A 21,302-nucleotide genomic window follows, 5' to 3' on the forward strand; every position below is an offset into this window, starting at 1 on the left:
AACAAATTGCTTGAAGTTTTAATGTGTAGTGGTTTAGTTTACAAATTGAGGTACAAGACTATCTTCTAACTTCAAAAAAGGCTTTTTTCATCCACTAAGTATTCAACATTTTTAAAGGAATGTCACTCTGCCTTAGCAGTACTAGTCAGAAAATGAATTTTTAATAGCCTCTCTCCTGAGAAAAATAACCTTCTGGTAGAGTTCATTTAGGCTTCACAGCAGTGTAGTGTGCCTGAAGAAAATCTCATCGTTTGGCATTCAGTGCGACTGGTTAAACTAATTTTATGCTGCTGAGGAACCTGTGTGTGACTGGGGAGGATGTGGTGGTGTGGTCTAACAAGCACGTGCCTCTCTATGTGGAGCTTGGGGACAGGAGGTTTGTCTTCTGATGTGCAAGATGTTTCTTAGACGCTTGCTAGAAGGCTTCTCGCAGGGGTCCTCTTCCGCGGTGACCTCACTGGAAATGTCCTCTGCAGCAGTCCAGGGAATGATGATCCTACTTTTTGTGGAGTGAGTGGGTTTTCTGTTGCCTTGTCTGGAGTTTGCTCTTTAAGTGTTTCTGCAGCTGTTCCTAATCCACGCTGCTTTTTTTTTTTTTTTTGACTTAAATGCAGGTCTGAGTTTTTGAGCACCGTGACCTCTGACCATCTGGGAATAAAATGTATTTCTTTGGGTAGCTTTTTTTTTCTTTTCAATCAGACTTGGTCTGTTCTTCACAGCACAACCACCTCGCTTCTCTACTGCTAATAAGGTCAATGAATTGCACACCCAGAATTATTAGGGTTCAGTTGCATTCCTACCCCTGGGAACCAGGCGCTGACATTTAGCTTCATACTGTGCTGTATGGCCTGCGTTTCAAGATCACTAGGGAAACTCAACAAATTAGAAGTCCCTATGGAAGGTCTTTTTAAACATGTTAATGTTTCTTTTGTTTGTTTGTTTGTTTCTGCTGAGGCTGTTGTAGGAAAACATGTGTTAGGAAACTTGTTTGGTGTTACACTGTCTCAATGGTATCCCTGCTGGTGGTCAGTCCCACTTCAGCAACTACCTTATCTGTGGCTGGTAAATTCTTCCTTTACAAAGGAGCAGCAAAGTAATGCTGGCTCAATCTGCTAATCTCCCTCTTACATAAAATTGTAAGGAAAGACTGTGTGCATATCTGGGTGTTACACTGTCTCAATGGTATCCCTGCTGGTGGTCAGTCCCACTTCAGCAACTACCTTGGTAGTTTCTTTTAAATTCTTCCTTTACAAAGGAGCAGCAAAGTAATGCTGGCTCAATCTGCTAATCTCCCTCTTACATAAAATTGTAAGGAAAGACTGTGTGCATATCTGTTTTTTTTTTTTTCTTTTGCTTTTTCAGTTTCCTCTGTTCCTGGTTGAGCAGCCTTTAGCCCAGGTGGAAGGAGTTTCGATCTACAGATAGCTTTCCAAATCTAGATTTGGAAAGCTACGATGCTGTGTTTTGGAGCCTGATGTAAAGCAGATTTGGGTCTGTTCTAGTCTATGAATTAAACCAAGGGCTTCAGATTTTGCAGCTGGAAGTATTGAGAAGCCTGGAGCTAGTATTACCCTTGAAGGGTCAGCAGAGAGCATCCAGTTTAATTTTCTTTGTTCGTGGTGTTCCAAAATAATCCTAGGGAGTCCCTTTTGTGGGAGACCAGTCATGCTAAGCTGTGATACCTTCTCAAGTACCGTGGTTTTCTGCTGAACTCTCTTTCCTTAGAAGTAGCCACTGCCTTTAGTAGTTCCTTGTTCCTTTGCGTGTCTCCAGAGAGAACATGTGGATGAACATGCACTTGCTCGATCGTGTGTTTAATACACCTTTGCAACTTCATGAGGGTTTGCAGTTCGTGTGCTTTATTCTCCAGAGGCAGAGTTGAGGGCAAACGCTGGCTTGTTGCTTGTGAGTTGAGAACGGGAGTGCAATTCCCCTTCTGCTTCAGGAAAAATTTGGAAGAGCTTTGCTTCTGACTTTCCAAAACATATTTGAAACATAACTCAGTGGCAAGCTTTGTTTTGGAAATGGCCTCGCTCCAGCAATGGTTTTGTCGAGTCTGTTTATCCCAATTCCTTCCCTGGCTTAATAGGCTGAGAAAGTAAAACTGTTGTGTGGGTGGGTGGTTGAAAATGGTCCGTATGGATATTGCTGTAATTTGTGTTTCATAAATGATGGTAGCTTGTGCGTAAGCCTGTAATTGACTGAAAATGCATTAAAAGATAGCATGAAGGCACGTAAACTGCTACTTAAAAATCCATAGGAAGAGTCTGTTGGGAGCAGGGGGTGATTTCTCAGTGGGAGATGGGGAGGCAGGAGGCGTGCAAACTCTGCGCAACATTAAACAGCGCGGTTCAAATGTGCTAAAAGTTAGTTTATTGAAGAATGCAAAACTCCTTAAATACTTGAGAAAAGAAAGCTGTCTTGTCTGCACTGGGGCCAGGTGATGGATGCTAATAGCAACAGTATTATTTCCAAATAGTCGCGGTGTTAATTATGACCTGTGTCTGGAAAAAAAAAAATCTGTGGCTGGTGAGTGGGGAGGGAAATTAAACCATCAAAATTCCAGAGAATTCAGTGTTTTATGTAAGGAACATTTCTGGCCTCTCCGTGACTGTACAGCCGGCGGTGTGGGAGCTAGTCTGGAAGAGGGTCATCTTTCTTCCTGAGCTGCTGAACTTGCTGCTGCTCAGAACACTTGTGTATAATTGTATCACTTAATTTGTTCTTAATTAGGTTCAACAATGTGAGCTGTGTGTTTTTGATATCTGATCCAGATAGGAGCAAAGCCAGGTGGTAGAGCTGTTGCAGGCTACGAGCACGTATGGAAGAGGAGGGGGGCAAGTGGGGAAAGCACTGCCTTTCAACAGGCAGGGGAAAAAGCTGCAAAATGTTATTTAATGGAAACTAACAGCGGATTATCACTAGTTATGGAACTGTTGAACTGGGCCGAGAGGCAGAGCTCTGGTGGGAACTGGTCTACCTCCCCTCCAGGAGTGGCTGGGGCCGGAGCAAGGAGTGTCTGGCGTCTCACCCACACACGCGGACACCATCCAAAATAACTTTAGTGCTGCCTTTGGCCAGGACGTTTTTGACTCTGGTCATTTGAATTTGCTGAACTGAAGCATTGCGTATGCTTTGGGTTTAGGCTGTGCTAGTTGGGAGCGTGCAAGGGAAGAGCATCGAGCTGCTGGAGGGCAAGGCTCCTGGGAGGGCATGCAGATAGAAAACAGACCTCAAGAAAGCCTGTTAACATTCCTGCACCAAGTATCCCATTTGCAAAATGCTTTTTATTTGAAATTTTTTCTTTTTTTGGTCACAAGTCAGTAAAATTCAGTTGTCCTTTCTGTAAGTAGCTTTGTAATTCTTATCAGATTATCTTATCAGATAATGATTATCTGGGACTGTTTAGTATGAGGAAGAGGAGGCTGAGGGGAGACCTCATCACTCTCTACAACTACGTGAAAGGACACTGTAGAGAGGTTGGTGCTGGTCTCTTCTCACAGGTAATTAGTGACAGAACGAGAAGGAATGGCTTCAAGCTCCAACAGGGTAGGTTTAGATTGAACATTAGGAAAGAATTTTTCACCGAAAGAGTGATAGGGCATTGGAACAGGCTGCCCAGGGGGGTGGTGGAGTCACCATCCCTGGCTGTGTTTAAGGGCTGTTTAGATGCAGTGCTAAGGGACATGGTGTAGGGGATGACCTTGTAGAGTAGGGTAGATGGCTGGACTCGACGATCCCAAGGGTCTCTTCCAACCTAGACGATTCTATGATTCTATGATATTTAAATTTGTTTGCAAGATACCGCACTGCAATCAAATAAACTTATTTTCTTATTCCAAGAAGTCACGTGTTTGCCAATTGGCCAGATATCTCATTTAAAGAAGCTGCAACTTCATTGTTGTTTAACTATTTAAACTTTTGCTTTGGAGTTTGAAAGTAATTTTTAGTCTCTTTTTCCAGTCATTCTTCCATCCCCACTTCTTCACCTCTGGAGCTGGACATCAGGAATATTCCCTCCCACACCTCCTACAGTCAAATTAAAATATGAGAGGAAATTGAAACGTAATGTGATTTGCTCTTTGTTTTGTCACTTGAAGTCAAATGCTATGAGAATGACTTGAAGGTGGCTAAGATGTGTTGCTTTGTTGTGATACCTTTGGAGATGTGGTCTTACACACGAAACGTTGGTAAGAGATGTCTTGCTGTGTTGCCAAGGGTGAGAAGTATCGCATTGTACAATCCAATTGAAAACTTTTTGGTGGATCTCCACTGGCCTGCCACTGCCACCAGCTCTGATGATCTGGGGACTGTGGGGGTGGTTGCTTGCTTTGTTTTTTACTAGATGATAGCTGTTATCTCCAACGTGAGGAAAAGTCTTTGGAAAATGTAATATTGCTGGGGCACTAAGGCCCCACAGTGACTTGGAATGGGTGGGAACTGCCACTTTTAAAGGGTTGTCATTAATGAAGTCACTATTGGTGGTGTCATTATGGGCTGTTGGTGATGAAATGATGATTTCTGGGTCATTACTGATCATTCTGTTGAAAATAAAGGGCAAAAGACAGCTTGTTTTTGTTTTTGTTTTGTTTTTTTTTTCTGGATAAGTAAACTCTTCAGACCATTTGGTTGATTAAAGCCCCCATTTTGGGAGGGCAAACCTCCACTTTTTATGTGACACTTGAGTTGGGGGAGTGACTTGGTTTTACCCATACCCATTGTGTACAGGCCATGGAGCAGCTTCTGGACATCTGATACAAGCAGATGAACTTTCCAAGGATCCTGACCCTCCATAACCTAGATCCTGCTCATCTCGGTGCCCACACTGGTGGCGGGAGGTAGCTTTGCAGTCTGGATATGTGAATGAAATGGAGACTTCCCCAAAATGGCCCGTGTCGTCCTTGATCATCTGTGATCTGACTGTGCTTGCCAAGTGTAAAGTGCCTTTTTAAAACGAGCTTTTATCGTTTGTGCTGAAAAAGGACTTTGAGGCTTCCTGTGCAGATAGGACTTTTTGTGTTGTACATGGGATCTTTCCAGTCCCTAGTGAATAAACACAGCTGGCTGTTTTGGGAAACGGACTTAACATCTTTGCATCAAAGCTGGACAAATAAGGGAGAAAGCTGTACTGAATTATTAGACAGCATTTTCTGACTTTTACACTGATTTAGGAGTGATCAGATGAAAAAAAAAAACCCTGCATTTCTTAGGAGGCTGCCTTCAGCCTCTGCGGGGGGAAATAAGTTTCCCTTCCCTCCCCCCTTTGGAAACATGACTAGAACAAGCAGCCTTGATGACTTATCAATCTCGGATTATCATGCAATAATTTACTGGGCAGCCTTTTGCTGTCCGGAGCCGCCCACGCGCGCAAGTCAATGGTGCCTTTGTTTGGGAGCGCTGGAAGAATGCATGATCTAATGGGGTGGTGGGAGTTTGCCTTCATTCCAGCGCGCTCAAATCTGTGCTCATTCCCCCAGTGTCCCAAACCCCTTTCCTTTCTCCATCCCCATCTTAGTGTGGGCACCCAGGAAAAGCAACAACCCGTGTTTGTATCTGTTGGGCTTTCTTAAAGCCCTTGTGCCTGTCTGTGGTGGAGCTCTGCATGCCAAAATCTTTGCTATGGTGGAGCGTGGTTTATGATGAGACATGTTAAAATCCTTCAGACGTTTCTTGTTCATGACATACGTTCCTAAATCTCCAGGCTCTTTAGGTGAGGACAAGAAAATAAACCTAAGGTTTATTAATACTAGGTTATGTTCCCGTAAGGGCCACCACTCAGCATTGGAGAGCTCTCATCCCTGCTCCTAATGTGGAGTTATTTCCCTACTGAAGAACATCAGAAAATGGAAATCCTTCAATTTTTATTTTTTTTTTTAAGCTGCTGGATATTCCATTTGCTTGTGTAATACCAGTGCTCTCATCTTCCTCCTCCACAAATTTTCCCAGAAAAGCTAGGGTGTAGTTGTAAAGAACATTTGCTCTAGAACTACAATATTTTCTTGCGTTCTGTCAGAAGTTTGGCTTTTTCATGCGCATGTGATGCAAGCAACATAACTTACCGCTTATGTGTCTTGCAGGTGTTGGACTGTTGTTATTGAATAAAACTTTTTTATTCCAAAAAAACGAGTTGCTCAGGATGTTTCTCAGTCTCCTCTCCTCCTCATAACCCTGTCCTGCTCTTGTTGCCCATCTGCATGCCAGAAAATCTGCTCCCATTCCATGGGATGGGATAACTCATTCTCCTTAAATATTGAGGGGGGTTGAGGTAGGAGTAAGGACGAGATGGGCAAATGGCATGGGGCACGTTCCAGTGTGGTGAACTGGGAAAGCTGGCCTTTCTTCCTGGGAATGATGGAGAAACAGGTCAGATGAGAGCAAAATGAGATGCCGATGGTAGTTGCTTGCTCTCTGTGCTGTCACTGCAAAATGGAAATCAAATCCAATCAAAATGTAAGAAGTATGCTGGTATTTGTTTTCAATTCTTTTAACCTTTACTTAGAAATAGGTTGTCAGCAGGTACCTGTGTGAAAAAAGCTGCCTTGAACAGGAGCCAACCAAGAGAAACAGAGAAAGTTTAACCATTTCATTACTGCCCAGTGAATTTTGCTGAAAACAAGTCTGCATAGGCTTGGTTCTTTGCCCAATACAGTCTTCTTGGGTGGATTTATTTATTTATTTTTTTCTCCTGGGCAGCAAAAATCATCAGCAGTATTTTAAAGCTCACTGCTGGGACGGTGCACTGAGGGATTGCAGAAAGTGCAGAAGAGGTAGTGTGGTTTCTTTCCCCACGCAGGGGATGTGAGCGAACCGATAATGAAGGAGGCAAGTGTGTCGTCTGGGCTTATCTCACCCAGGCATCTGCTCACAATTCAGCGCTTGTAGTTGTCGTGCCAGCTGGCGGGACGTTTTCCTGATGTAAATTATCCATCCATTCGGAGGGGTCCGAATACAAGGAGGCCTTTTGTGTGTCGGAACAAATTCCTAACTTGGGGGGGAAAAGGGAGGAGTTTCTAAAGATCTAAATAGCATTTGATTACATTTTTCCAGTCTGTGGTTTTCAGCATGGTGCATTTCCTGGTGGACCTTTGGGATACAGAGTTGGGCAGTAGCCCTGCTGAGGAAGGGCTTTAATTGCTGATGACATCTGGCAGCTGCGGTCAGCCCGTCAATGTGAGCAGGTTCTTGGGGGAAGCATCCCCTGGGCTGAACAACCCTGAACATTTCCAATGCCACTGCTCCCACCTCTGCAGGCACCCAGACTTCCTTGCTTGGTTTAATCTGGAATTGCAGTATCATCTTGAAGGCTTAAACGCCTGCTTACTTTCTTCAGAGAATGATATTAAATGGTTTTCTACATCACCTTGGTTATTTTGTTACCTTGTCACTTGCTAGTGAACAGCTTCACGTCTCGGAAAAGATGCAGTTTTAAAATGGGGGTGTATGTGGGTCATGATTGAGCTCTGGATGCTTTAAAGACATGTGAGGTTGCACTCCTGAAGTGCTGAGCTCGTGGTCGCTAATTACTTCTTCCTCCTAATGAACTTTCGTAACAAATATTTGGAGTCTTTCCTGCAAAATAGTCTTTCCTGCCAATTCTCAGTACACAGAGGGAAGTATTATCCAATACTTGACAGTATCAGACACTTCTAAGCTGAACAGAGTTCAAAATAATTACCCGCTTCTGGGAACAGTAGAACAACGATTTTTTTGTCTTCCAAGTGAAATGTTTAAAACTGCCTTTCACCTGGTTATTGCTGTCGTGGTTCTTGCTGTCGCCATTTCTCAGCGTAATAGCAGTGTATGTTTATTTAGCCCCGAAAGACTTGAAAGCAACCTAGGCAGCTTATCTTTGCTAGAAAAAAAAGGCTCTACAGCCTTGAAGAGTTGTGCTGGCTGCCAGGCTGCTAAGCACAGCTTTTTACCTTCAGTATGAACGGGGAGGGGGGGAAATGCATTTCAACACTCTGTCAGCTGGTCCTGGGTGAACTATTGTGCCAGCAGTATTTACCCACGGCAAGCCGATACGGCACTAGCGCACAGCCGCTCTGTGTGCATTAACTGCATTCCTCTTTAATGCCATTAACAGGATTTCTCAAGTAGTTACGCTGCCAGCTGAAATAAATGTCTTTTTCACCTGGGTTGCTCGGTCAGAAGGGTTTTGAATGCTTTTTCTTTGGCCCACGGTATAAAACTGAAGATGAAAAAAGAGGAGGCTCCTTTCCATTTAGCACAAGGGACTTCTCTGCTCTGCCCCAGAGTGCAGTTTGCGTGTGTTGTGCTGTTTGCTGAGCTGGAGTTTTTGAAAGGAGCTGTAGGAGACCTTGTCAGGAAACAGGAACCGTAATCCAGTTGCAGTGGAGAGGGAAGGAAAAAAAAACAAACCAACCCCAACTTCTTTGTTGGGACGTGCAGGCTGTGACCTGGCCTTTCTGCTAGAGCAGAAAGTTGTGTGTTTGTGGAGTGAGAACACATACCCGGCCCCCTCTTCATTCCCAGGATTCTTTCAAAGCATTTCCTCCCCAAAATCATCTTGATGAAGCCTGAACGCAGGGTTTTGGCTTCACGCAAGAGGAATGCAGTACTAGTAGAAGAAAACTAAGCACTCCAAGTCAAAGTAGCAGGGTAGTCTTGACAGTTCATTTGATATGAATTTAATTGAATGATCTTCATGCTGTTGGCTCTGACTCTTTGTTTTTTCCACTCTTGACTTATGGAATGGGCTGCTCTTACCTGATGTCTTCGCTGTTTTCACTGGTGATGAAAATTGCCCAAAGAAATGTCACCAGGGCAGCGACTTCCAGCCTCATATTTTGTTTTATTCAGTGCTTGAGCTCAAAGAAAACTTTCTCATGAAGCTGATAATGAAGGTTTTGTTAGAGTTAAATCATGCTAGTAGGTCTGGATTTAGTTGCTGTCCATCCAAGGTGTTGGTGAAGTTCTTAGGCTGGCAAGTTGCAGGTCAACGCATATACTAGGGTCTTCCAGCAGAAGAATGAGGAGATATCTGCTTCTGGGGCTTTTGCCTTTATCTGGAGAAGATGGGGAGTGTTTCTTGGATTTGTTTAGCATGAGTCTGAAAAAGGTATTTGTGTGTGTCTGTTGGCTTGTGTCTGGTGTGCTCACCTTGGGTTTCTGTGTGTGCGTGCTCTTCACCTCTGAAGCACGCTTTGAGAGACCGTGTAGCAGGAGAAATGGGAAACCTGGGGGGACTGATGACTGCTGCTTGTCTTGCATTGAGATTCATGTGAAAAATACTTACAAATAAACAGGATTAATCCCCCCTTGTGTTTGGCAGGGAGGAGAGGGTAAACCTAAGCTGTGTTACAGTGTTAAGTGTTGATCCCTTGGAGTTTCTAGCCCTTGTGGAAGCAGTTTGGCATCAATAGCGTGATTGCTTCTCGCTTGTCTTCTGTGTGTAAGAAGATCTCGTTAAATAACTTGACCCCAAACCAAAAGTGAGCTAGTAATATTGAGTAAGAGCAGCAGATTGTGAATGCCTGGCTTCCAGTCTTGTGCTTAGGTCATGTGTAATCTCACACATGAAATAACAGTAGAGGGTATTTTGTGGGGAATATTGAGGGGTTTGCCTCAGCTGTTGTGCACAGATAGTACCTTTTTGGTAGGCTGGAGTATTGGCTTTGGCTTTAAACACAAGGTTGGTCTTTTTTTATCCTTAGTACATGCAGGTACAAGTTTTTCAGGTACTATATGCCTTGATTTTTACTTTGGTTTTTTTTTTTTTTTTCTGGTATAGAATCGTAGAGTTGTCTAGGTTGGAAGGGACCTTTCAGATCATCTAGTCCAACCATCAACAGTGACAAAAACCGTCAATAAACCATATCTCTAAGCACTACGTCTACCCAACTTTTAAATACCTTTAGGGATGGTGCCCTGGGCAGCCTCTTCCAATGCTTAATAACCCTTTCAGTGTAAAAAAAAAAATATAAATTCCTAATATCCAGTCTAAACCTCCCAAGTGCAACTTGAGGCTGTTTGCTCTGTGTTGATTTCTGGAGCCTTTGCCATGCTTCTCCTGCTGCTTTGGTGTTTCCAGCAGCCAGAAAGGACAAAGGTTCCTCCCTCACACTGGCCAGGCTCTGGCCATGATGTGCCAAATGCAGGCTGGTCCTTGTCTAACCTGCAGGCGACCCACGAGCAAGAACCATGATTTGTGACTTGAGCCACAGGACAAGAGGAAATGGCCTCGAGTCACGCCGGGGAGGTTTGGGTGGGATATTAGGAAAAATTTCTTCATCGAAAGGGTTATCAAACGCTGGAAGAGGCTGCCCAGGGAGTGATGGAATCACCATCCCTGGAGTTACTTATAAGATGGATAGACATGACACTTAGGGACACGGTTTAGTGATGGTTAGATTAATGGTTGGACTCGATGATCTGAAAGGTCCCTTCCAACTTAGACCATTCCATGAGCCTGATCCCTTGCAATCAGTTTTTGTGTGTGTGCTTTGTGTTGCCTGGTGCTGTCTGTTCTGCTTTAACTAGGCTGGTCCTGGTCTAACTGGAAGGTGACCCACAAGTGAGAACCATGATTTGTGACTTGAGCCTGATCCCTTGCAATCAGTTTTTGCGTGTGTGCTTTGAGAGGCACACTGTTCTTGTTGCCTGGTGCTGTCTGTTCTGCTTTAACTTATGAAGTGAGCCCCTCTTCAGCAGGTGCAGAGCCTCGCGTTAAAATTTAACGCGGCGGAGTTAATTCATTTTACAAGTTGAGGTTAAATCCGCGTGACTTCTACAGGCGGAGAAAACCTGTTTCTCAATCAGTTGAAATTCTTCTAGTAATTTAGGTGGTTTTTTTTTTTTGGTCAATGAAGGGACTAGTGACGGCTGCAACCTCTGCTTAGAGCAGTGTTTTTCTTGGAGGTGGTGGGGAGCGTAAAAGATCGTGGCAAGGGACTAAACGCCTGAGGTTTTGTTCCAGACAAACCTCACGTTGTTTTAGCAAGTTCCCTACGTGCACCAGGGTACTTGCCAGGGTGTCCTGATCGTACATGGTCTGCTCAACTAGGTGGAGCAGGAACAGCCAGCACGCAGCTGTACGCCTCCTCCTGGGAACGTGCCCCTTGGCCGGTGGGGATGGTGGAGGAAGGTGGCTGAAGCTTGCTGTGGCCCTTTTCCCCTAAGGGGTTTTCTTGGGGGTGTTGCACCCCCCCGGGTGGTTGGTTTGTGTGCATGGGTGTAGAGGCTCAAGTCACTGGAAAAGAATCCACGAGAGCAACTGATCTGCTGATTGCCACATACCTGTTAGGAGATGAATAGAGAGGGCAGGGAGGTGGGTTTACATGTACCTTCCTAGGAAAGGGAGAACATTGCTTGCTTGTAAATCATTGTGCTTTGATCTGAAAAGTGTCTTGGAGACTTCAGTCTTGTCTGGGAAATGTAAACCTTGTTTTGTCTTTCCCAGGAAATGAGTAGAAGTGGATGTACTCAGTAGCTCACTCAGGCTTTATTAGTAGTAGTAGAAAGAGTTTGGGATATTGTCTAGGGATGGACTCAGCTCACTGCTGGAGGAAAGGCTTTATTAGTAGTAGAAAGAGTTTGGGATATTGTCTATTTGGGGAGGAAGCAGAGGTACAAAACAGGCTCTACAGTGTGACTCTTACTGCTTTGGTTAACACTGTTTCTCCCATACATGTATTTGGAAGAATACACCTATGGGAGAGTTCAGTTGGAAGAAATATTATCAAATGGCATGGTTAACTTGGACTGGGCCTCAGATACACTGCTGCTATGTAATAAATCATCTGCTGGGGTAAGGACATCGTTGGTGGTGTCTACAGAAGAAAATTGCAGCTTGTAAGATGTGTGTTTGGTTGCACAGGAGTCTGTAGGTCTGTGTATTGATCTGTCCTCAGCTTCTGCCTTCAGTTCCTTCACTGTGTCTTTGCCAGGAGATGCAGTACATAGGCACTTGGTCTGTCCTCAACTTTCAGTTGAGGCCTTCAGTTCCTTCCCCGTGTCTTTGCCAGGAGATGCAGTACATAGGACTGGTGGAGATACTTCTGGTGCAACTGGACACTGCTTGTCCTACTGGATGGTACTAGAAGAGGTGTTTCTTCTGAAAGGAGAACTGCAGTGCATCTCTTGCCTGCAGCACAGCTCCTGCCATTCTTTCTGGTTTGTTTGAGTCTTTCTCATGTCTGTCTTCTCTCATCCACAGGAAAGGCCTTTGACATTACGTACGTGCGGCTGAAGTTTCACACCAGTCGGCCGGAGAGCTTTGCGATCTACAAACGCACCAGGGAAGATGGCCCGTGGGTGCCCTACCAGTATTACAGTGGCTCCTGTGAGAGCACCTATCACAAAGTCAATCGGGGCTTTATCCGGACTGGGGAGGATGAGCAGCAGGCCCTCTGCACGGATGAGTTCAGTGACATCTCCCCTCTCACTGGGGGCAACGTGGCGTTCTCAACACTGGAGGGACGTCCCAGTGCCTACAACTTTGACAACAGCCCTGTGCTACAGGTACGTGAGCAGGACTTAAGTCACTCAGGACTAAGTCAATCAAGGTTGAAGACTCAACTCTTGAGTTGAGTCTAGTTATGGATGATGGCTCGGTGCTGGCCGCGGGCTGCACGACAGCCCTTGCACAAGTCAGTTGCGACGGTCAATCCAAAGAAATGGTTTTGAATGAAGAGCTGAACTCTTGGCTCTACTGTTAGTAAGTTTCTGGTACAAAAAGCAAAATCTGTGACATGGAAGATGATTTGTTGTTAGGCACCATGGGAGCCTTTAGAGGACAGATGCAAATCTCTGCCTGCTTAGAAAGCAGTGGTGGGTATTTTGCTGTTGTTTTGGATATAAGGGCAGAGGAAGGTAAAGCCTAATTCAAATGAACATTTGAGGCACTTGCGTTTGTATTTGGAGCACAAAAATTTAAGAAATGTGAGATCTGTTCTAAACAAACAGAGGGTTATTGGAAAGCCTAACCTGTTCTTTTATGTGTCTGTTGGGGTGGGGGAGCTTGATTTTATCCACAGTAGTTGGTTTCTCTTACAAGAGGCTTGGGAACAAGGTTAGGTTGGATGGTTTTTTTTGTTGTTACCATTCACAGCAGTGGTTGGGCAGTAGTCAGGAGCATACTGGGAGCACCAGTTTATCTGGTTTACTTGCCACTTTTTGTATGCTGCTTTATGACTTCTCCAGCTTATATTGCAACAAGGAGCTAAAGCTGTGGGGTTTGCTCCACCGGGGTTCCTCTCCTTCCTTTTGGAGCTATGATGGCCACTTTTTGCCTTTCATATTGGAGTAGCAGGAGCAAACAGACATGATCCCCAGCCAGTGTGCAGGAAAGCAAAATCTGGTGGGGCTTGCTTCTGTAAGTGAAAATAAAGATTAATGGGAAAGGGGGAAGAACTTCTGAAATGGCAAAGAACCAGTTTGGCCACCTTCTTGGTGTAGCTAGCCCTTGTAGATAACAGGGTCTAATGATTAAGGTTTAACAGAGAGATTTCAAGTTAGTGATATGTGTATAATTTTCTGATTAACTTCTCTGTGTAAGGAATAGAGACCTCATCGCCAATTTCCTGAAATAGGTACAAACCTTTGGTGTTGCTTTTCACAACTGAAGTAAACATGTATTTTGTGCTCAGCGTTTCCTTGTGTTTGTTTACGCCAGTATTTGTAATTCAGCAAATCTTATTGTCCTGGCTGAGCAGCAAGTGTGTTTGTACAGACAAGGATGTTTTTGCTGGTTTTATGGTGTCAGAAGGAAAATGGCATTGCAAAAGCTGTAATAAATCCAGGGAGGTACTAATGACAGTCACTGGCCGAAGGTGATGTGGAATTTGGGGACAGATTGTGTTTGCTGTCTGTTGCTGGAGGAGGGCAGGTTAGCATGTTGAAGATGCTATATAAAAGCTCTTGTGTTGTAAGTCAGATCTGCCTGTCTGCTTTTCTTCCTCAGCCTCCCCCAGCCTCATTCATCTGTTTGTCTGTGACTTCTCGTCTGGTGGGATATGTCTGCAAACAAGTGTGCTCTAAAGCTTTTCCCATAGGTGCTGTGTAGGAAAACTGCAATCAGGTAGATATGTATAATTAGCAAGCTCACATAATTGTACTGTGATTTTTGCAGGAGAGGTTCCCCACTACTTCCCAGCTGAGAGCAGTCGAGCAGTGACGAGGCATAGGAAAGGGTAGTCAGAGAGGAGCTGGGTCCAGAAAACACATTTGAACCAAGAGGATGTGGTGTAAAGCTTCTCGGGCAGGGATTTGTGAGCTTCTGAGGTGCAGAGGGAAAGATGACGAGGAAGGAACTTGCTGATTGATGAATGACTTTCTAAATGCAACTGCTAATGACGCAGCACCGGTGTGCTCTCAAGGGAGATGTTTGATGTTTAATCTGATGAGATTTCTGTCTGCTCTAGGAATGGGTGACGGCTACAGATATTAGAGTGACCCTCAATCGTCTGAACACATTTGGAGATGAAGTTTTCAATGATCCAAAAGTTCTCAAGTCTTATTACTATGCGATCTCTGATTTTGCTGTGGGTGGTAGGTGAGTAGACAATAAACCTCTGTACTTATTCAAAGCTTTTGGTCAGGATTACTAGAGTGCTTTAAAGATTTTGATTATGCTCACATGGTACCATTAGGCTCAGGTCTTTATTGACTGTCCTAAACCAAAAATGCAGTGGAATGAATTTTATGAAGCTTGCAAATACTGTGTATAATCTCTTGTGGCTATAATTTCAGAGCAGACAGAGATTGATTTCTCCCCCACCCCCGGCCTTGATTAGACCAAATGTTAAGTGATTTTGGAGGGTGAAAAGAGTGACAATAATGTAAAACTATAGGAAAAAAAAAAGCCAGATTTTTTCTACCCTGACTGTGTGTGTTTTTAACATGTTATTAATTGTTCTCTGACTATATCTGTAGCCTAGAGTTACAGTAAATAGAAAATCTCAACATTTCTGGGTCTCATATATTTTGGGAGGTGTCTCCTGTGAAGATCTGAAGCATTGTACAATACCCTAGTTGTCCACTCCTTTTGCCAAAGCATATTGCAGAATGCTTAAATCTTAAGTTGTTGCTGATAGAATGTTTTCATAAACAGAGCTGAGACAGTGTAGTGTTTTGGACTGTTTGCAGAGAGCAGTCATTAGGCTGGGATTTGACAACGTGGGGATTTGCATCGGCTGCACCCAGTTGTTGTCCCTGTGCTTCTGCATTAGTTTCTTCTGCTATTGAATTTCTTACTGATACAGCAGTAGCATGTGGCCAGTGGGCATACCTTTTCCTGGACTCTTATAAGAGAGAAGCTATGGAAAACACACTAAAATAAAGCCAATAAAATCTTTGCTTCTCCTACTCAGCTTATTCTGTTTTAGTAACAGACTCCGAAGGAGTCGGTTAACCTTGTGTTTCTAAATGCCTACCTCAAGCATGCTACACCTGTTTGTTTCATAGAATGGGTTGGGTTGGCAGGTACCTGCAGAGATCATCCAGCCCCCTGCTGTGGGCAGGGACATCTCCCACTAGACCAGGTTGCTCAAAGCCCCGTCCAGCCTGACCTTCTACACTTCCAATGATGGGACATCCACAACTTCTCCGGGCAACCTGTTCTAGTGTCTCACCACTCCCCTAAAACATTCCTTTCTGTCCTCAAGAAGGACAGGGAACTGCTGGAGAGGGTACAGCAAAGGGCTACAAAGATGATTAGGGGATTAGAACATCTCTCTTATGAGGAAAGGTCAAGAGACTTGGGTCATCTTAGTCTAGAGAAGAGAAGGCTGAGGGGTGGATCTGATCAAAGCCTATAAATACTTAAAGGGTGGGTGTCAAGAGGATGGGACCAGTCTTTTTTCAGTGGTGCCCAGTGACAGGACAATAGGTGATGGGCATAAACTTGAACATAAGAAGTTCCATCTAAACCTGAGGAGGAAATTCTTTGCTGTGAGGGTGGCAGAGCCCTGGAATAGGCTGCCCAGGGAGGTGGTGTATTCTCCTTCTCTGGAGACATTCAAAACTTTCCTGGACAAGTTCCTGTGCAACCTACTCGAGGTGGACCTGCTTTGGCAGGAGGGTTGGACTAGATGATCTCCAGAGGTCCCTTCCAACCCCATATCATTCTGTCATTCTGTCCAATCTAAACCTACCCTCTTTCAGTTTAAAATCATTGCCCCTTGTCCTGTCACTTACAGGCCTTGGTAAAAAGTCTCTCTCCATCTTTCTTGTAAATGCCCTTTAGGTATTGAAAGACCTCAATAAGGTCTCCCTGGAGGCTCCTCTTCTCCAGGCTGAACAACAGCAGTTGTGTTCTCAATTTTGTTGTGACCTTTGAATCTGTCTCATCTCAGATTTTCAGATCTGGGCTCTGTTTTTGGGATTGCTCTGTGAGTGACCTGGATCCGTGGAGTTTAAATACTTGTTCCTTGTCTCTCATTAACAACAGATGCAAATGTAACGGGCACGCAAGCGCAGAATGTTTTTATAAACAGATGCAAATGTAACGGGCACGCAAGCGAGTGTGTGAAGAATGAGCTTGGGAAGCTGGTCTGCAACTGCAAACACAACACCTTCGGGGTCGACTGTGAGAAGTGTCTTCCTTTCTTCAATGACCGTCCATGGAGAAGAGCAACAGCAGAGAGTGCCAATGAGTGCTTGCGTACGTGCAGCCAGGCTTGATGGAAAACCTCTCATGGGTTGGGTCCCCTGCCTCTGTTGACATCCAGAAGCTGGCCCAGCATGGTTTTAAGTTGTCTCAGTTGCAGCTAACTAGTGCTAAGCACTAGTTCTGGTGTTTTTCAGGAGACAGTTTGTGGGACTGCTGGTCGTTCTGTTCCTATCCTGTAGGAGCTTTTTGGTAGATCCCTGGAAAGGGGCATCTACTTTCTGGAAAAGGTTGGGAGTGACCTTTAGGAAAGAGGTGTGCTGCAAGAATGTACAGGCTTGTACTTCATGGGACCCATAGAAAGAAAATCTGTATTTAGTATGCTGGAGTATAATTGCCCTTTAAAAAGCTCCTCATTTAGCATTGGCTGACTTCCTCTTTTTTGGGAGTTATTGGATTTTACAGTTAATTGTTGACTATTTCATCCAATTTTGAGGCTGACGCAACATTTCCGGACCGCAAATGCGGGTCTTTGTGACCAAGTGCCAATTTATTTTACTTGATTTTGTGTCGCAGCCCACAGCTCCTGGTAGTTTACTTTATGGGGAAGCTTTTTAGACAGAAAAGCTTTCTTCCTGTCTGACCTCTTTGTGCGTTGATCGGTCCCAGCTGTCTGGTCAAGACCTGTGGCTTCCCTTGACAGGCCGGTGAAACCCAGGACTCCTGCTCCCTAGACAGAGGGGATTTGTAATCTGTCTGCATCCAGAGGAGAAACTCTCCTTACAGCAGGGAGGCAGACCTTGCCATTATTGTTTCATGCTTGTTTGCGTGACCAAAATCGGTGTTGCTGAGTGGGAGGGTGAAGGGTAGGAGGGTAGGAAGGAATTTTTCACAGAAAGAGTGATAGGGCATTGGAATAGGCTGCCCAGGGAGGTGGTTGAGTCACCATCCCTGGATGTGTTTAAGGGACGTTTAGATGCGGTACTGAGGGATATGGTGTAGGGGAGGACTTTGTAGAGTAGGGGAGATGGTTGGACTCGATGATCCCAAGGGTCTCTTCCAACCTCAATGATTCTATGATTCTATGAAATTTCAGCTTCTGACATAGAAATAGTGTAAAAAAGGCTGGTTTTCTTCTGGATGTAGATGAGAATGGTCCTGAGGAGCCTGTTTCATCATTACAGCCTTGCGTCCTCCTCCCCACATTCAACCCACCACAAAAACATGCTTCCTTCTTTTTCTTCTCATCCATGCACATATGCCTTGTGGTGGGGGGGGCGGTCTGTGCGTGGGGCTCAGGATGGTTAAAGGCTCCTACTCCAGCTTAATATCGAGCTTTGCTTTGTGGGTTTTGTGACTCTCGGGGTCAGATGGCTGCACGTGCTGATCACCAGTGGTACCCTTGTCCTCACAGCTTGTGACTGCAACGGGAGGTCCCAGGAGTGCTACTTTGACCCCGAGCTGTACCGCTCCACGGGCCACGGGGGCCACTGCACGGGCTGCTCGGACAACACCGACGGTCCCCACTGCGAAAGGTGCAGGGACAGCTTCTACCGCCTGGGGAGCGAGGAGGGATGCCTGCCCTGCAGCTGCAACCCCGTCGGTGAGTCGTGGCAGCAAACATTTCATGCACAAAAGCTAGTTACGCGAAATACACTGGTGCTTGGGAGAAAGCATTTTGTCTGCTGTGGATTAAAGAAACAGCAGCTTTTTGTGCATATTTGCTTAACAGAGCAGTACTGAGGAAGACGTCCTTCCAAAAATGAGAGTTTTGCTGAAGAGTTTGTTAAGGTTAATAGTGGCATATGCAGCCTTGCTTTGACTAAAGGTGGTTTAGTCTTTAAATCCACCTTGGGAATCAAGGGAGGAAGTCTGAGCATGACAGGGAGAGGTCAGGATATCCCCTGGCAAAGGAAAGATGGTGATTAGGGAGAACGTGAGGGATTCAGGGAATAAAGTCTTGGAAATGGTGCATTCCACAGGCATGGAATTAGAGGCATGCGAAGGTAACATTGAGGATGAAATGGAAATAAAGACGAGAATGCAATTTGAAATTAAAATGATATCTAGGTATAAAAACGTTGATTGGTAGGAATACTTAAAGCTGAATAAGCTAGGGGAAAAATATCCCTGTGAACTAGAGGCAGTCGTTAGGTAAGCTGTAACTCATCGGCTTGAAGCTGTGCTTCCCATTTTCCTTTTCCCTTATTTCTTGCCTGTTTGGTAAAGTTGAAAAAAATAGAGCTGTGGGGGTGGTTCTGCTGAGATGGCTGTCCCTGCTCTTCCCCCAGGCTCCCTCAGCACCCAGTGTGACAGCTACGGCCAGTGCAGCTGCAAACCTGGCGTGATGGGCGAGAAGTGTGACCGCTGCCAGCCAGGTTTCCACTCCCTGTCTGAAGCTGGGTGCAGGTAAGGAGGACTGCTGCTCTCTCAAAGGAAAACTAGGTGCATTTTTAAAGCTTTCGCTGGGTGGCTTTTAATGAGTTTGTCCTCTCTCCTGGCTCTTTCAGGCCCTGTTCTTGCAATCTGGCTGGCAGCACAGGGGAATGCAATGTGGAGACAGGACGGTGTATGTGCAAGGACAACGTCGAAGGCTTCCACTGCGAGAGGTGAGTTTCTCTCCCTGTGGCTTTGTTTCAAGAATGAGAAACATTCCAGCGATGGCCTGAGGTATGCGTCAGGGAAATTGATTCTCTTTCCTTTGCATCTTCAGATGCAAACCTGGATTTTTCCATCTGGATTCCTCCAATACAAGGGGCTGTACCCCCTGCTTCTGTTTTGGACACTCTTCAGTCTGCACCAGCGCCTTGGGCTACAGTATCTACAGTATCACCTCCGACTTCCAGTTTGGTAAAATGGAGCCTTCCATTGTTTCTCGGGTTGGGCTGTAGATTCAAGTCAGAAGCAATTAAAAAAGAAACCCTGCTGCTTCTTCCTTGTGCAAGGTCACAAATCTTGGGCGGGCAGGTCCAGGATCCCTCCTTTGGAAGTGATGAGTTACTGCTGAAGTTACTGGGAGCTTTCCAGTTTTCAGCTAGGGAGGAATGAATTGACAGTTCTGGCCTCGAGCACCCAGTGCTAACGTATGCCATGGAGGTGCAAGCAGGAATTGTAAATGTAAAATTTCTGTAGCTTGAGAGAGGTGCTGGCAAGGGAATGTTGCAAGAATGTACAGGCTTGTACTTCATGGGACCCATAGAAAGAAAATCTGTATTTAGTATGCTGGAGTATAATTGCCCTTTAAAAAGCTCCTCATTTAGCATTGGCTGACTTCCTCTTTTTTGGGAGTTATTGGATTTTACAGTTAATTGTTGACTATTTCATCCAATTTTGAGGCTGACGCAACATTTCCGGACCGCAAATGCGGGTCTTTGTGACCAAGTGCCAATTTATTTTACTTGATTTTGTGTCGCAGCCCACAGCTCCTGGTAGTTTACTTTATGGGGAAGCTTTTTAGACAGAAAAGCTTTCTTCCTGTCTGACCTCTTTGTGCGTTGATCGGTCCCAGCTGTCTGGTCAAGACCTGTGGCTTCCCTTGACAGGCCGGTGAAACCCAGGACTCCTGCTCCCTAGACAGAGGGGATTTGTAATCTGTCTGCATCCAGAGGAGAAACTCTCCTTACAGCAGGGAGGCAGACCTTGCCATTATTGTTTCATGCTTGTTTGCGTGACCAAAATCGGTGTTGCTGAGTGGGAGGGTGAAGGGTAGGAGGGTAGGAAGGAATTTTTCACAGACAGAGTGATAGGGCATTGGAATAGGCTGCCCAGGGAGGTGGTTGAGTCACCATCCCTGGATGTGTTTAAGGGACGTTTAGATGCGGTACTGAGGGATATGGTGTAGGGGAGGACTTTGTAGAGTAGGGGAGATGGTTGGACTCGATGATCCCAAGGGTCTCTTCCAACCTCAATGATTCTATGATTCTATGAAATTTCAGCTTCTGACATAGAAATAGTGTAAAAAAGGCTGGTTTTCTTCTGGATGTAGATGAGAATGGTCCTGAGGAGCCTGTTTCATCATTACAGCCTTGCGTCCTCCTCCCCACCTTCAACCCACCACAAAAACATGCTTCCTTCTTTTTCTTCTCATCCATGCACAAATGCCTTGTGGTGGGGGGGGCGGTCTGTGCGTGGGGCTCAGGATGGTTAAAGGCTCCTACTCCAGCTTAATATCGAGCTTTGCTTTGTGGGTTTTGTGACTCTCGGGGTCAGATGGCTGCACGTGCTGATCACCAGTGGTACCCTTGTCCTCACAGCTTGTGACTGCAACGGGAGGTCCCAGGAGTGCTACTTTGACCCCGAGCTGTACCGCTCCACGGGCCACGGGGGCCACTGCACGGGCTGCTCGGACAACACCGACGGTCCCCACTGCGAAAGGTGCAGGGACAGCTTCTACCGCCTGGGGAGCGAGGAGGGATGCCTGCCCTGCAGCTGCAACCCCGTCGGTGAGTCATGAGGGATTCAGGGAATAAAATCTTGGAAATAATGCATTGCAGGGTAAAACAGGCGTGGAATTAGAGGCGTGCAAAGGTAACGTTGAGGATGAAATGGGAATAAAGACGAGAATGCAATTTGAAATTAAAATTATATCTAGGTATAAAAACATTGATTGGTAGGAATACTTAAAGCTGAATAAGCTAGGGGAAAAATATCCCTGTGAACTAGAGGCAGTCGTTAGGTAAGCTGTAACTCATCGGCTTGAAGCTGTGCTTCCCCTTTTCCTTTTCCCTTATTT

General features: G+C 45.3%; 1 protein-coding gene across 1 annotated transcript in view; it reads left to right on the plus strand.

The window, feature by feature from the left end:
- The first annotated feature begins 11,009 nt into the window (after positions 1–11,009).
- Positions 11,010–21,302, plus strand: part of LAMC1 (laminin subunit gamma 1) — a 30,842-nt gene continuing 20,549 nt past the window's right edge. The window contains exons 1-8 of the mRNA XM_014946804.1: positions 11,010–11,088; positions 12,179–12,483; positions 14,385–14,515; positions 16,458–16,624; positions 17,985–18,173; positions 18,862–18,979; positions 19,081–19,179; positions 19,284–19,420. Of these exons, the coding sequence (XP_014802290.1) occupies positions 11,010–11,088; positions 12,179–12,483; positions 14,385–14,515; positions 16,458–16,624; positions 17,985–18,173; positions 18,862–18,979; positions 19,081–19,179; positions 19,284–19,420 (1,225 nt within the window). The remainder of the gene's footprint in view (positions 11,089–12,178; positions 12,484–14,384; positions 14,516–16,457; positions 16,625–17,984; positions 18,174–18,861; positions 18,980–19,080; positions 19,180–19,283; positions 19,421–21,302) is intronic.

Source organism: Calidris pugnax, unplaced genomic scaffold (assembly GCF_001431845.1).
Source record: "Calidris pugnax isolate Ruff unplaced genomic scaffold, ASM143184v1 scaffold30, whole genome shotgun sequence".
In the NCBI taxonomy this organism is placed as follows: domain Eukaryota; kingdom Metazoa; phylum Chordata; class Aves; order Charadriiformes; family Scolopacidae; genus Calidris; species Calidris pugnax.